The 17,229-nt window shown below is 47.6% G+C and overlaps 1 protein-coding gene across 2 annotated transcripts in view; it reads left to right on the forward strand.

Annotated features, from left to right (window-relative positions):
• Nucleotides 1-17,229, forward strand: part of LOC142584628 (germinal-center associated nuclear protein-like) — a 559,187-nt gene that overhangs the window by 166,029 nt on the left and 375,929 nt on the right. For both annotated transcript variants that reach the window (XM_075694780.1, XM_075694781.1), the window contains exon 11: nucleotides 12,819-13,025. In XM_075694780.1, the coding sequence (XP_075550895.1) occupies nucleotides 12,819-13,025 (207 nt within the window). The remainder of the gene's footprint in view (nucleotides 1-12,818; nucleotides 13,026-17,229) is intronic.

The raw sequence follows: 17,229 nt of genomic DNA on the forward strand, positions 1-17,229 counted from the left end.
GCGCGGGCGTCTCACCATCGTCCAACAGCAGTCAAAGCGGAAATTCCCACAGCGCAACTCCAGGAAGCGGAAACGGCGGAACTGAAAATTTTTAAACCGGAAATTCCAGAAGCGGATTTGGTGTGAGGGGAAAAGGCGGCGCACAACAAAGGTTGTTGCTACTTAAGAAAGCGCCGGTGGCGCGTGGATGCAGGGGCTTTGGTGAGACAAGGGAACAGCCTTGCCACTCTTTGCTCACAGTTCCCATATGAAGGGGGGTGGGTAGAGGGGATAGGGAAAAGGTGTCATAAGAAGGCAAGGTAACACTACTACTATAGACACTACAGCGGTTGCACGCAAATGGGATAAATTTGAGTTCAAGGCACAGTACGACAGGTTTCTGCCATAGAGTTTCTCACTATAATACCTAGAGGGAAATCTGGTGCCACCGTCTATGGGAGTTTCTTAAGTGGGCACCGTGCCGTCATGGGAATGACGGTATATGTGTCTGCGAGGCTCGTGTTGGCTGGTGTTGCAAGAGGCTTCGTCTAAAATGTGGATATGGCTACATAAATAACGCGCTCTCAAAGTAAAATCCTAATGAAATGTTTCCATTCACGCATATTACATCTTTACTCACCCACGATGCATGACCAAGCGAAGAAAAGCAAGAACAGACGACCAGCTGTTTCAAAGCGAGCGCGAACCTTGTCGTCTGTCCTCCAACTTTAGCGGCCCGCTGATATTTTTTACGTAACATATAGTCGTACACGCAATAGCAAGTTTTCATAGTTAAACAAAACATGTTTTCGCGTAATAATAAAGCTAAAATAGCTTTTTACGCGCTGTTTTAGTAGAAAATGAATCATTGTGACAGACGGAACGGTACTTGCCAGGCGCGTCTTCAAGGTGTCCTGTCTCTCCGAGAACGATGTCAATCCGAAGTCACAATATACCGGCATTCCCATGCATACCACAGCGCAGCAGCGCCAGATTTCCCTCTAGGTAATAGTGAGAAACTCTATGGTTTCTGCTATTTCTGAAAAAATTATGCGTGGCTCTGCTATCGCAAACACCATAGACCGGTGGAGCTGGGGGAAGGGTAAACCCCACACAAGACACACGAGTGTCAGTGCCTGCAACGCATGCCTATGGTGTTCGCCAAAGGAATCTACTACGGCATCCGCGATTTGTGTGGCCACAACCATAGTACACACCGCAGTTGTCTCCACTCTGTACAGAGCTGCCGGCGAGGAGGACATCAAGGCACCCTAGCAGCTACCGGAGAAGAACGCCCTCCTCCCTCGCCTGACCCCCTGCCTCGCATGCCACAGGAGAGGGCACGCATCCGGGCTGTGTTCCTCGCTCACGTGCGCGCCGCTCCTCTCCCGCTAGGTTCCACCCAACCTCGCCGCATCTCTGTGCTGCGCGATGCTATTTTTATGCTCTGCTTTCACTCTCTCACAGCTCTGTCTCTCCCAGCGCGGCAAAGCTACGCACTTCAAGAGAAACCGAGTGAGCTTCTAACAGCTCTACTGTAAAATAAGCACCATGCAAATTTGTTGAGCAGACAACTTCCACGGAGTGCACAGAAGCAAACTTATGCAGAGCGTGCAGAAGCATATCCACATTCAAGTGCACAGTAGAGTCTAGGTGACATTGCGGAAGTGGTCACACATCAAATCAACAGTTGTGTGCTTGTCGCAGTAGCTTTGTGACTATGGTATTGCTCAAGGTCACGGGTTTTTTCCCAACCCAAGCAGCGGCTTTTTGATAGGGTGAAATAAAAATTTAGGGACATGCCGCAGTGTCAAAATTAATCTGGAGTCTGCCACTACGATGTGCCTCGTAATCTGATTGTTGTTTTGGCTTATACAGCCCCAAATTTCAATTAATGTTTAATACTTCTGCTGCAATGCGATGTGTGATGTGAGGCAATACCGTATTTACTCTCATAATGATTCCATTTTTTGTTTAAAAAAATGACGCAAATTCATGGCTGCGATCATTACGGGGGTAAATTTCCCACGAAAAGAAACATTTTCTTTTTCATCCCGCATTTGCTGCGGAATGACAAGCAGGCAGCTGCCGCTATCAATGTGGGACACCAAAATAAGAATGGCAGCTGGCGGAGCAAGCCAAACGCGCCGAACACGTTTATTTTTCTTTTTGTGAGTATATTACACACATTGAAACAGTTTCTTTTGTATCAGTAATGAATAATATCATTTATGTCGGTAAGTTTGCGACAATAATGTAGCCATGTCCACTTTGAGAGGACAGAAACCGAGACGGGCGCGCTTAGCTGCCAGTGACATAGAAACACATGGCGGGCATGCCGCAGAAACTGTGGCATTTGTCTTCTCTGTTATCCTAATACGACACGTTTCTGCTAAGAGTGGGCGAATATCTTAGCTGTGTTACAAGCATTGGCGTATGAAAAGGGTACACTTCTAACTTATGAGTGTACAGTGGAATCTCTATGATGGGAATCTCACGGGGTCACAAAAAATATTCGTATTATCCGAAATTCGTATCATCAAAACAATTAAAACTAGCTATATTAAAGAGTCAGAGGTGAACTCACTTAGGCACACATACGTAAAAAGCATTTATTTCTTGAAGAAAAAGTCTCTAATGTCCTTCGGCCTCCTTTTCTTTGTCAGGTCACTCAGCAGACTGTTCAAATCCATAAAAACATGTGCATGTGTCATTGCTGATTTCATCCGTGGCCATAGCACGCCTCAGAATTTCGAGCGCGTGCAGAATTTCAGCCGCCTGTGGTGGACCTTCGCCGTTGCCCACATCTAACACAAAGAACGCGGTTCGAAGCACAGCAGCTACTCCATCCAATTGCACACGGAAAAGGAGGAAAAGCACACAAGCAACAAAAGCGCCACAGCTTCAAAGTCTTCGTGCCTAGTTGCGGCCTCCGCGCTGTCCGTCGCTGCGTCCACGCCTCCGTACCAAAAGAGAAAGGGAGAAATTGCGTGACTTCATGCTGTTCTCTTTTGCGGCCATCGGTGGAGCGGCATTTATTAAGGCGAAAGCTTTGGCTCATGCTCGCGGTCGCATCCGTCCGTGCGCTGGAATCGTGCCAACTGCGGCCTGTCCTCCGCGCAGCGGCACAACCTCCTCCCCTCCTTAGCAACCGGCGCGCCGGTGGGGGGTGCCCGCTGTGCATAGCAACCGTGATGTCACACAGTAGCGGTAGAATGAGCGCGCGCGCGTCGGCCATGCGTCGGTGGTGGCAGCTGCACCCCTGCTCCTTCGCCAGACGTCTCGTTGCAGTCGTGTGAGTGAGACGCATGGCTCCGAAGCGGCCCAATGATTCCGCGCCAAGTGGTTCGGGGAAGCGGCAGCGGACGCCAGATTCTCCCAACACCAAACGCCGGAAGAACTAGGAGCGAATGCGCATGCGATGAATGAACATGTCACCAGATGTGAAAGCAAGGGAGGCAGAACGGAAATGCCAACAGCGACTGATAAGACGGCCGGGTACCGAAGGCAGGGAAGCAGCGACAGGCGATATTGCCGAACACCAAATCGAATTAATTGGAGCGCAGACGGCAGCAGCGACTGGCTATGTCACCAATGTGGGGTTCTCCTCCGTACTCTTAGGACAAAGGAACGACAGTACAGTAGTACAAACAATCACAAGGGCATTTATTGCACCTTTCATAGCAACTGCCTGCTAGCCGAGTTGCTATCCACAAAACATGCCGATGGGTGCGCGACAAATCTAGAAGTCCGACTCACCGCGACCGGATAGCGAGCGGATATGTTTGCCCCATGCTGGATCCCAACGCCTGGTCGTTCGGGCGTACGGTCACGCGAACAGTAGCACGTTCGAAGGCAGGCCACGCGAGGCGGTCTCGCAGAAGCATGGATCGGCACGCGCACGGGATGTCCACGGCACTCGTCGGCCCACCGTCCAAGAGCGAGCGTGTTCTCCCTTGCGCCAAGGTAAACCGGCCGCAGTGCACCACTCGCGCCATCTCTCGCTCTGTGCTTCAACCACTCTGACCGCCGCGTGCGCGGCGAAGCCGCACGGAGACGGGGGCTATGCGGGAAAACTAGATCTCTGGGGACGCATGAGAGTCACGCATCCCCACACCAAACAGCAAACACAGGGAAACGGAGCGCAGGCAGCAGCAGCGTCTGGCTTTCACCTAGCACACTTTAGAATTTCCAGTTTCTTCGGTAATTTTCATATCAACCGACACGGTTCGAAAATTGATTCGTAACAACCGGTCTCTAGCATGTTGCTAAGTAATGAGGCTCAGCCGGGACCACAGAAAAATTCGTATCATCAAGAAATTCGTATTAGCCGTGATCGTATCATCGAAATTCCACTGTAAACGTGGCCACTATCGTTGCCGATCGCGATTTGTTGCGTGCCCACGAGTGCAGACGTGAAGAATCGAAAGGCGCCCTTTATGTTGTAGTTGACAAAAACCATTATGAAGCCTACAAATAATAAAGCCAAGGCAAGTTTGGTTGTAGCTTTTTTTTTGATGCAAGTGCCAAAAGTGATGAAAGGAAGGAAATGGGGCATCTGCTTAAGAATGTTAGGTGCATGCAGACCGCTTGGTATGTCTTCAAGAGTCGTTCACGTATCATTGGACAGATGGTAAGCGCGATCATCATTAGGTAGACTTGGCACGCGACATATCGCTGCGACAAGTTCAGGGTGCGATCATTACACGGTAAAAAAAAAAATCAAATTTTAACGACAAAATTCAGGGGTGCGATCATTACGCGAGTGCTATCGTTATGCAAGTAAATATGGTAAGTATGATCAACCCTCAGATGTTATGAAGTATGGTGCACAACAATGCTTCAAGCAAACACACCCTTTGAGGGGCCTGTGTACTACGCAGACAAACTGCAGTGGTGCATGCAAGGTAATGTTTATCAACTCACCACTCTCCTGTTGCACTAAACATGGAAGAAATGAGACATTCGTCGTCGCCATCACTGCTAATTATCGTCAATCAAAGCAAACAACACAGAAAGCTTCATTTGGAAAGCATATTTGGCGCCAGCAAACAAGGACAGAAGGGATTCGATACCACAAGCGCATTGTGGGGTTGTCTCCCTTCTGTCCTTGTTTGCTGGCTCTAAATATGCTTTCCAAGTCAGTTTACCAACACGCCCAACAAATGGCAATGCAGAAAGCTTCACTTATATCGATTCCCACAGTGTGTGAGATCCGCATAATTTTTTTGTCTTCAAAATGTTTAAGAATGAATTCTTTTCGGGCAAGAAGTGCAGGTTCCGTAGATCTGTTTTTTGTGTCCTTTTTCTGATATCATGTTTAAATGGCATAATAGTATTTTGTCACTCCACAAAATGGAAAAGACGAGTTAAAATTACCTTCTCTATGCCCTTAGAGAAAACAGGAAGTAAGTACCTTGGCCTATAATTAGCAGCTTTATTCCTGTCACCTTTTTTTTTTAAATATTGGAAAGACCTTTGCGACTTCCATTTGAGTGGGAAAGGTGGCTGTCCTGAAACAGAAGTTGCAAACATGAGTTAAGAAAGGTGCTATCAAGTTGATAACACATTTGACTGGCAAAATTCAGTCATCTGCATCACAGGACGTGCTGTTTTTGAGGCCATAAAATGCAGTTACAACTTCCATGCTAACAACAGGAGTAAGAAAGGTGCCATCGGGACTGCTTGAATTAATAAATTGCAATGCCTCTAAACTGCAACTAGGCTGAGATGAACGAGAAAGGAGCTGTTGAAGGCATCTGCCAGCTAGGGGCTGCTGATTTCGGTACCATTGAAGTTAACATTACTGGATGTTTCATTTTTCCTACCACAGTTAAAAGGAGCGGCTAGTTGCCTCCAGAGAATGTCACTGCAAGCTGAGCTACATTGAACCATGTCGGTATAATACTGCGTCTTGGCAACTCGTATGTCCTTGTACAATTTCTTTTGGTATTCCTTGTACTGCGACAAATCATCCAAGTCTCTAGTTTGGACGAAAGTCTTGTAAAGCCAGTTTTTAACATTAATGCGATGAAGTAAGGACGGGTTGATTGAGGGCTTTCTAATTCTCTTACATCTTGAGACTTTCTCACTTGGAAACTGCTCAGCTTGTAAATGTCTGAACCCAATTATAAATGCCTTGTGCCGAGCATTTGTGTTGCCCGGCCCCGCAGGGGCGTCTGCGTGAGCAGGCGTTTGCTGCGTTGCGACACTATGTACCCGACCACACATGGTTTGGACCCTCCCGCCTGTAGCTGTGTGTAGCCGTGTCTGGGGAAAGAGGAATCCTGGGGATTGAGCCGATGCCGGGTGTTCGGTCCATTAAGGCCGCCCGACGGATGCAACACACCTCTTTGGCCTCTGCTTCACATAGACGTCACCTGCAGACTGACCCACCCAGAGGAAACCGGCAGTCACCTTTTCCTGTCTCTCTCTCCTGAAACCATCTCTCTCTCCCACTTTTGGGCCTTTCCTGTCTTCTTCTGTCGTCCACTTACTTCCTTTCTCCGTGGCGGCAAGGGTTAACCTTGTGTGGCTATCCAACCTTGGGTGCACCATATTTGGATATAGTGACGGCGTACGACCGGCCTCGTGCAGACTTGTATGCAAACCCTGCCACGTCCCCCTGTTGGGCTCCATGGTGGGCAGTCGGCGCTGTTGCCGAATTTTTTATGTTTATTCATGGAAACTTCCTTTCCCCCACTTCCTGATCACCCTCTTAAACAAGGGTGCACCGAAGTTTTTCAATTTTCGGGCAACCGAACATACAACTTTCCCTGCTTTCATGTTGTCCGCTCTGATCAAGCTGGAAAGATGGTGAGAATAATCTCACCATTTGTCGTCTCGAAATCTCTTACTGAAGTCTTTGAACCTGGGTACAATGCATCGAAAATGGCAAGCGGTGATCTGTTACTAGAGCTCCGCGATCAGAAACAGCATGAAAAACTAGCTAATCTAGTGTCCTTTGTCGATGTTCCAATGACACCTGCCCCACACTGTACCATGAACACCACCCGTGGTGGGGCATACTCCATTCATCGCCAACAGCTGAAAACCTGAGTTCAGACACATTAAATGACGAGGAAGGCGGATGCCACGGCAAGCCAGAAGGGCACGCTGGGAGAGGTTCCTTTCAGGCATTAGTTCGTATACCCAGTAGGCAAATGTATGGAAAGAGGTTCGCAGTCTTAAGGGGCAGCAAAGCCATCCATTTCTTCCTCAGTACACCCCTTTCTTCGTCAGTACGCCATCTTCCGAAAGGACCGTGATGAGGCTAACACCTCTTGCGGCGGTGTAGCAATCCTTGTAGACAAGTCTGTAGCTTGTCGCCATGTAGCCTTACAGACACCCCTTGAACCAGTATTAGTTAGAGGGATTCATTTCAATAAGTTGGTAACTGTGTGTTCCGTATAAATACCCCAGAACTATCGCCTCCAAAACAGGTTTCTATAGCTTCATATATCAACTTCCGGAACCCTACATACTTGTGGGTGATTTTAACGCACACAACGCGTTATGGGGAAACGAGCGATGCTATGCAAGAGGCCTACTTATTGAAAATTTTATTCTTGCATGTGGGGCCTTCCTCTTTAATAAGAAGGAACCAACCTATTATAGCATCCATCACAACTCACATTCATCGATAGATCTAGCAATGGGCTCTACTTCTCTTCTGCCTAATTTGGAATAGAATGTCATTAATAATCCTTTTGGAAGTGAGCACTTCCCTGTAACTTTAAACTTAATGACGCGATATTCCTCGATAGAAAGTAGCATCAGCCGACTGGGAGCATTTTAAAGAATCAACTCATTTATCACCCGATTTTATAAACAACCTTAGTATAGATGATGCTGTGACATATTTTACCGCTTTTATTATTGATGCTGCTGGAAAGGTTATCCTGCGAACTAATGGTGGTTTACTTAAAAGACGTGTTCCCTCGTGGAATGAAGACTGTAGAGATGCGCGAAAGAGTCAGAATAAAGCATGGGGCATATTACATAGATTGCCGAATACAGAAATTCCCATTGAGTTTAAGCACATAAAATCGCAGGGAAGGCGGATGCAATGTGAGGTGAAGAGAGAAAGCTGGGCAAGGTTACTTTCACATATAAGTTATTACACATAGGAGGCAAAAGTTTGGAATGGCCTAAGAAGGCTAGAAGGGTAGCAAATAAATACGTTGCCTCTGGTGAACAACCAAGGGAATACCTTAGAAGAGCAGGCAGGCTCCCTAGGGGAGCACTTCGAGCATGTGTCAAGCTCAATCCACTGCTCATATTTCTTCATGAAATACAGACAAATAGAAGAATGTAAGGCATTTGAGCGTAAATCCCCATAAAACGCACCATATGACAGTCCTTTCAGTATTGTCGAGCTGAGAGCTGCCTTGATCGCATGCAAGAGCTCTGCACGGGGACCTGATAGAATAATGTACGACATGATTAAGAACGTACACGCTGATACACAATTGACACTACTTGCACTTTTCATTACTATTTGGGCTGCCGGATATCTTCCACCCAAATGGAAAGAAGCGATTGTGGACCCCATTTTGAAGCAAGGTAAAGATCCTTCAGCGACGGCAAGCTACTGCCTGATAGCTCTCACGAGTTGCCTTTGTAAGCTATTTGAGAAAATGATTAACCGGCGACTCATGCATATCCTTGAAGTGAACAAAATACTTGATCCCTGTCAATGTGGCTTCAGAGAAGGTCGGTCCACAACCGATCACCTCGTGCACATTGAGGGAAATATTCGTGAAGCGTTTGTACGCAAACAGTTTTTCTTATCGATATTCCTCGATATGAAGAAGGCGTACGACACAGCGTGATGGTACGGGATCTTGCGAGACTTGTAGGGAATGGGCATCCGTGGCAATATGCTAAACATGATAGAAAGTTATCTGTCCAATCGTACCTTCCTTGTGAAAGTAGGGAATGTACGCTCACATCCATTTATACAGGAAACTGGTGTACCCCAGGGAGGTGTGCTCAGCTGCACACTCTTTATAGTTAGTACAGCAGGGATTGAACAAGATATCTAAGTGGGCAGACAAAAATGGGTTTAACATCAACCCCTACAAACGTTCGTGTGTTCTCTTTACAAGAAAGAGAGGCCTGGTTCCTCACCCGTGCATGGAACTATGTGGACAAGAAATACCTGTCAACAAAGAACACAAATTTCTAGGTATAATACCTGACTCTAAACTTACTTTTATCCCACACATAAAATATCTCAAAGCTAAATGTGTAAAAACAATGAACTTACTCAAAATACTATCACACAGAACATGGGGTAGGGACAGGAAGTGTATAATGAATATTTATAAGAGCCTCATCCAATCACTGATTAAGTGCCTATGGCACCATACTAGACATACTAGACTATGGCACCATAGTATACAACTCTGCCGCCCCGAGTGCACTAAAGCCACTAGATCCTGTCCACCACCTGGGTATCCTATCCATCTGGCCAGAGGCGCATTCAGAACTAGCCCCATTGAAAGCTTATATGTAGAATCAAACGAGTGGTCACTCGATCTGCAGAGATCTTACACCAGCTTTACATATTTCCTTAAAGTGCACTCTAATCCTTAACATCCATGTTGTGAAACTATTAACAATTCGACATGTACTGCACTTTTCGGTAATCGACCCTCCGTGAGACAGCCTTTCTCACTCCGTGTGAGGGAGCATAGCCTGAAAATGGATGTCCCACTCTTCGAACACCGATTAATGCCTCCAGCGAAGCATCCACTGCTGTGGGATCGGCAGGTGATATAACGTGATATATCTTTTGTAAGAGTTACAATGCACTAGAGCTCAAAATTCTAATGCATTTTCATGAACTCCAATCAAAGTACTCTTGTTCTGAATTCTACAGCGATGCATCAAAGTCACATGCTTATATGGCTGTTGTCTTACATGGCTGTTGGTCCCTCTTTCTCTGAATTGGATGTATTGAACACCCATACAAGTACCTTTGCTGCAGAAGCCTATGCAGTACTGTCTGCAGTTAAGCACATCAAGAAATTAAAACTAGAGAATGCAATAATATTCACAGACTCATTAAGTGTTGTAAAAGCACTAATGTCCTTAAGGAAACACAAAAATCCTGTTTTCATTGAGCTTTACTCTTACTTGTGCAATATTTATTCACCTCGTAGACATGTGACAATATGCTGGGTGCCTGGCCGTAGATGCATCAAGGCTATGTGATGGCAGACCAAATTGCCACATCAATTGCATCACAAGCTATTAATCCTACTGCTGCTATTCCTACCGCAGATCTCAAGCCTTTTTTGCGAATGAAACTACGAAGCCACTGGCATCGCTTGTGGGACAATGAAACAAATAAGCTCCACTTGATTAAGCCAAACTTAGGTCTATGGCTCTCCGTTACAAAAACACAGCGAACTAATGTCCTATGCTGTTGACTCAGAATAGTACACACATGTGGTACTCACAATTTTGTATTGACTGGCAATGAAAGTCCAACCTGTGGTAGATGTGGTGAAAGGCTCACCATCCTCCACGTCCTCGTGGAGTTTTGGGAAGCCGAAAGACAAAGAAGGAAACGTTTTCTCTAGCACACCGCTATTGTCTCCCTCTCCATCCCGCCATGTTTCTTGGTAAATAACCCTATTTTACTGCCAAAGCTGTCCTAGGTTTCTTCAACAATGTGGTCTTGCATGTTATAGTTTCATAGCGCATCCTCTCTCCAGAGGATGCAGCTGTAATAGTTGTCCTTGTATAGCACACACTTTCAGGTCTTTGCACTTCAAGGGCTCTGTTATGGCATTAGTGCTTTTTGGAATTTTTAACCTGTGACCAAGTTTAGTACATTGTAATTCTTTTCACATTGCACCTTTCGTGTCCATCTTTCGTGTCCTTGGCACGCCTTCATAGTTATTCCCATAGAGGTATTTCATATATAGCTCTTACGGACTTTACAGCAACTGTCTTTAAGGCCCCTTTACAGCCCTGTCGTACCCATTGCTCGTAATTTATCGTTTCACTTTGAACTCATTACCCTTGGCCCGGCGCTTTTTGGTCGTACTTGGCCCTTGCTCCACAAAACTCAATCGCGGACTGAAATTCAGGGACTGTCGGCGCCAGATCCAGCAGCCAGCGAGCTAGGCCTAGACCGTCTCCCAGCAATCACAGGCTCATCTGGCTTGCTCGTTAGCTTCCGTCGGTATCGGTAAAATAAAATGTATTGCAATTGAAGTGTGGCATAATTGTGTACATGTGCTTTGTACTAGGTGCTTTTTACAAGGTGCATGCAGTCGTGTCGCAAGCACCCTGGTCTCCGATTCGACAGCCCAGAGAGCTAGGCCTGCCGGCTCCTAGTCACCGGCGGCTGTCAACAGAGCCAACACTGCCGATGCGGCCTTGAAGAAAAGTCTACGCTACTCACATAGTCGTGTTTATATTGGCATCTTTTGTTTAAAATGAGGGAGCTGTTCAAACACGTTTGTTTTCACTTTATTTGCGAAGTCATTTTGAACGGCCATGCAGGGGTGCCAGTTCTGGGCTGCTAGCTTATTCGTACCGTGCGTCCAGAATCATGTGCGGCAAGTCGGGCTCCGGCATGTTGTATGACGGAATTAAAGCAAAATCGCACCATGTGTCTCGCACATGTGACACTTCAGGGGTTTGCCAAAATGGTGACTGACAAAGGCTATGGCTATGCAGATATCTGGCTCTAGTGTACTATCAGGTCTCGGCAGATGTGCTGCTAAAGTGTAAATAAATGTAAGTACAGAACAGCTAGACTAACCTGCAAATATGAATAGCCCTTTAGCACCAGGCCAAGACAGCAGATTGCCATTGCTGCTGAGTACATGTATATTGCTGTGAAATTATAGAACACTTTACCGTATAGCATCACATCATCCGCATCATTTTATTTATACAGGGTGTTTCAGTGAACGCTTCTTAACTTTTTAAAATTTCCTTTGACAGATGGCATAACTCTGGTCCATGAGCTGGTCTACTTGAAGAGGCGGACATTACTGGCGCGAAAAATTGGAACTTGTAAATAACTAATTCACAAGAAATCACTAATTCACTTTTTAACTAATGGCTGTCGCCGAACCTTGTGTAATCTGATTCTGTGTGCGACGCAAATTGTGTGGTACTTTCTGGAAGGCTCACGGGCACCAGCGATTATGCTAGAAACTTCGACGAGTTGTGTATAAAAGCCGATGCGCTTGACCTGCAGCTCAGATTTCAATGATCGCCACCTGTGCTCACCACTATCATTGCTTTAAGTGTAGCCTGTGTTTGTGGGCGCAGGTTTGCCCAATAAAGAGTTAGTTTCATGAATCACAGTTTTGCTACTACGTTCTTCGTCACTGCAATGTGACATTACGGTGGCAGTTCGGTAATATACTGGATGTTGGTGCCTAAACATTGTTTTTTTGTGGTAACTTATTAGTCGGTAAAAAGAAGCCTAGCTGTATTTGGCATTTCTTGTGTTTTTGATTTAGAACATTCCACTGAGAAATTGTATGAAAAGAGATCGTATCAACGAGGCTCTACAGTACATGTGCAGAAGCTCTGCCTCCGGAGCCTTCACTTAGGGAAGAAAAGGTGCCCAGAAGTATAGTCAAGGTTGAACCATTGTGATACTATGCTACTAGCCAGATGTGTATTTATAGGGATGTCCAAAGAAGAAGCCAATCCAAAGCCCAGTATTTGTGTGCATCTAACAGCATGGCAGTGCCACTTATCTCTTTAGATGACTGTAAGATGCTCCTCAGTTTTGTTCCGCACTCAACTCTTTAAATTTTCAAGCCATGCGAACATAATGGATTGATCTCTTCACTCAGTTCTCGCTGGAGGTGTTGGGGCGGCAGCTGGGCTTTGATTCGTCATCCGAGGTGCGCGTGTTTGCATCCGCCCTGGGACTGCACACAAGTGAGCAGGCCCTGCTGCTGGACCGTGCCTCCCAGATCCAGCCGGAGTTGATGGGTGCCCTGCCAGTGGGGCGCTCCCAGGCACTCGTCGAGTCCAAGCGCATCACCTCGGTGGGAGAGGTGAGCACATACCTTTCCATCCAAACTAGATTTATGCTCACATTTTGCACGCACATGGTGTTTTGCAGTGCATGCAGTTTAATGCCTCACTTGGCTGCATAGCTTGCCTGTTCTTTTGTGCAGATGAAATCACAAGTACTGCATGCCATCAGACAAGGTGCTGACTTCACTGCAGCAATACAGTTTCACTGCTAAGCTCTGTAAGCGCAGCACTGTAAACTACTCGGACCGCCAACTGAGAGGTGATACATAGTAGGGAAACTTGGTCAAGTTGGTGCGCGTTCTCACTGGACACAAGTAGTGAAGGACTTTGTTGTGGTGCCCACACCTTATTTCTTTGCCCTGGTCTATGTTAACGCCATTGTTTGCCCATCCTGAGAGGTGATGCTGTTAAACTACTACGCTGCAGGCTGCTTACAATACCACTTCCAATGATCACACGTTTAAGAGTCTGTTCATTATAACAAACATCTTTCTTTAACAAGCTGTAGACTATACCCATTGAAATTAGCTCAAATATAATGACTGTTTTTTAATGCATCATACTACACTTGAACCGCATCATAACAAAGTTGAAAGGAGGGCTGAAGTAACTTCATTATATGTATTCATTATTTCCCTTATGTGCAGTATATACCAAATGGCTTGCACAACCTTAAACATGCAAGGAAGAAGACATCAAGCAAGAACAAAAGAATCTCTGGCATGCTCGACACACGACTTGTTAGCAGCTGACGCAACAGCCTTTATGATAGCTTTGTTTGGCTCCAGTGTGGTAGTTCTGCTTCCCACTTGGCTCATTCATATTGCTACAGAATATTATTTCCAATGACGAAGAGGCGAGCAGTAAGAAGATGACGAGGATGATTGGAGGCTAGCGCGGGCTGTTGCCTCTTGGCCAAGTGAGGTGAATTACGTTTTAAATATACTTGTATATAGCTTTTCATCTGCGTCTTCTTGCGTAACATATCTGGTGGAGGTGGACGTTCCCTGTACCTCATCACGGAGCTTCGCAGTGGACAGTACGTCGAGCCTTCCTTCGTGGCTCCTGGCGATGACAACTCGACTCAGCCGCCTCCGACACCTGCTGCCACTTCTCACGACCTACATCACTCTCCCTGCTCCTCGTGATCCGGGCGTATTCTCTGGCAAAGATGGGGAAGACGTCGAGGATTGGATTAGCCTGTACGAACACGTCAGTCGCAATAACAGGTGGGACCCTACTATCATACTCGCCAACGTAGTCTTTTACCTCGGTGGCACACCTCAAGTTTGGTTTTGGACACAGGATGATGAGCTCACTGTCAAAATCCACCGCGGGTCGTGAAAAAGGGAGGGCTTGTGGCACCCTCCGTCAGAAGACGGACGCTCTGCAGTGTGGCGGTGCTGAACGATGACTGACCGGCGAGCAGCCGTGCTCGTCGGTGTTTATTGTGGTGCGGTGACCAATGTTGCCTGCCGAGCTTTAGCAGGCCACCAAGCCTGGCGGCGAACGAACATTATGCCTAGGGGGCGTCACATGCTTGCTACACTCACCAGTTGGGGTTCGCTCAAGCAAAAGCTGCGAGACTTGTTCGGTAACCACTACGGTCACCAACTTGCCGTGCAGAAGGCGCTTTCCGGCCATGTGCAGACGTCAACAGAGCCCTATGTCACGTACGTTCAAGACGTCTTGGCTCTGTGCCGCAAAGTTGACGCACACATGACTGAGTCAGACAAGGTATCCCACATCCTTAAAGGCATTGCCGATGACGCCTTCAACTTGCTCGTACTCAACAACGTCACGATGGTGGATGCAGTTATAAAAGAGTGCCGCCGCCTCGAACTCGCTAAAAGCCGAGGTATCGACCAGCAGTTTACCCGTTTGCCGAACACCCCACCGACGTCTTCTTGTGTCGACGTTCCTCGTCCCAACAACACTGGCGATATTACCAGGATCGTCCGGCATGAGATGGAAGCCAGCTATCCTGCTGCCTTCGACTCCAGCCCCACCAACGCATCTGCAGTCAGGGTTTCCCTGATCCAAGCAGTTGTCCGCCAGGAGTTCGAAAACATAGGTCTTCACACCATCTGCTTGGCCCATCGCCCTGATACCCACCCGGCTTCTTCCATTCCGCACCCTCCCGCATCTTCTTACCCACTACGTTTCCGCAACCAATCTGAATGGCGCACTGCTGACGACAAGCCCATTTGTTTTCACTGCCGTCGAATCGGGCACATTTCTCGGCACTGTCGCAGTCGCTGGACTTCCCCGACCCAGTCTGCTTATACTGGCTACTCTCGCCCCTCAGGTGGCCCTTCTCGTCCCTATGCCACACACTCCGATAATGCCGCCACTGATTCTCCTGCGCCGAACCGGCCCTATTCTAGTTCACCTTCGCCCCCAACGACGTCAATCTCGCTCTCCACAGCCCTGTCGCTCCTTTTCGCCGACTCCCTTCGGACGCCGCTCCCAGCCGGAAAGCTAGATGATGTGGCGCCTCGAGGTGACGCTGCATTGCTCCTTACGCCGCCAAATTCTCTACTGACGTTGCCCACTCATCTGTACCTTCTTGACGTGCAAGTCGACGGTGTTTCTGTATCGGCTCTTATAGACACTGGGGTGCATTTGTCTGTAATGAGCGCCGACCTTCGTAGCCGCCTGAAGAAAATAATCACGCCCGCCATGACGCCTGTTGTCCGTGTTGCCGATGGCGGTACAGCCCCCGTAATTGGTATGTGTGCCGCCGGTGTCTCCTTCGCCGGTCGCTCCACAATCATGCTATTCACAGTCATCGCCCACTGTCCCTACAACATCATCCTCGGCTTAGACTTCCTCTCTGCACATTCTGCTCTCATCGATTGTTCCGCCAGTACTCTCCACCTTGACCTGCCTGTTCTGGATCCTGCTGAACCGCACCCCAGTCGCCTCAGTTCCATCGATTTCGTTCGCTAGCCACCTTCGGCACTGGCTTACGTTGACTTAGTGTCATCCCCACCAGTGCCCGACGGTCACTACATCGCGGCTCTTCTGCAAGACGTCCTACTTACACACGGGATCACAGTACCTCATACCATTTTATCTATTGCGGCGAATTTCGTCTGGCAGCAAGTGGTCAATTTTGGCTTGACTACGCAAGTGCTGCCACGCGGGATGTCTCTGGCCCAGCTTTGCTCATTCGAGGATCACTCAATAGCATCTATTGCAGTAGACGACAATTCAGCTGATCCTACTCTACCATCGCAGTCGGCAACTTGTACCATCGCCGACTTACAGAAAATGATTGCGCCCGACATGCCGTCCGTGCACGCTCGTGAGCTCTACCGTATTCTATTTTCCTACCACGATATTTTTTACTTTAACGATCGTCCTTTGGCCCAAACTACAGCTGTTAAACATCGCAATAATACCGGCGATGCCCCTCCTATTCATCGCCGCCCGTATCGAGTGTCACCGACTGAGCATCAAGTTATTCACGCCGAAGTTCGCACAATGCTTGCCAAGAACATCATAGAACCGTCATGTAGCCCATGGACATCACCTGTTGTACTGGTAAAAGAGAAGGATGGCTCATGGCGCTTTTGCGTAGATTATCGGCGCCTTAACAGGGTTAACAAAATGGATGTGTATCCTCTACCTCGGATTGATGACGCCCTTGACTGCCTCCACCGTGCTCTCTATTTCTCCTCTATTGACCTTCGCTCCGGCTACTGGCAGACTGCCGGGGACGATCTCGCCCGCGAGAAGACTGCTTTTGTAACACCTGACGGTCTTTATCAATTCAAAGTGATGCTGTTTAGTCTATGTAACGCTCCTGCCACTTTTGAACGCATGATGGACTCCCTTCTTCATGGTTTCAAATGGGCGACGTGCCTGTGCTACTTGGACGATGATATATTATTCTCCCCAACGTTCGCTACGCACCTCGAGCACCTCTCGGCAGTCCTGGACGTTTTTCGTCGAGGCGGTCTGCAACTGAACGCATCGAAGTGCCCATTCGGCCATCGCCAGATTACCGTCCTTGGGCATCTCGTTGACGTGAACGGAGTGCAACCGGACCTAGACAAGATCCATGCTGTTACGCACTTCCTTGTTCCGAAGTGTGTCAAGGATGTGCGCAGCTTCATCGCCTTTGTTCGTACTTCCGCCGTTTTGTGAAAAATTTTGCGGCCATAGCACGACCATTAACTGAGCTTTTGAATAAAAACGCCCCTTTCCAGTGGG

This window comes from Dermacentor variabilis, chromosome 6 (assembly GCF_050947875.1).
Source record: "Dermacentor variabilis isolate Ectoservices chromosome 6, ASM5094787v1, whole genome shotgun sequence".
In the NCBI taxonomy this organism is placed as follows: domain Eukaryota; kingdom Metazoa; phylum Arthropoda; class Arachnida; order Ixodida; family Ixodidae; genus Dermacentor; species Dermacentor variabilis.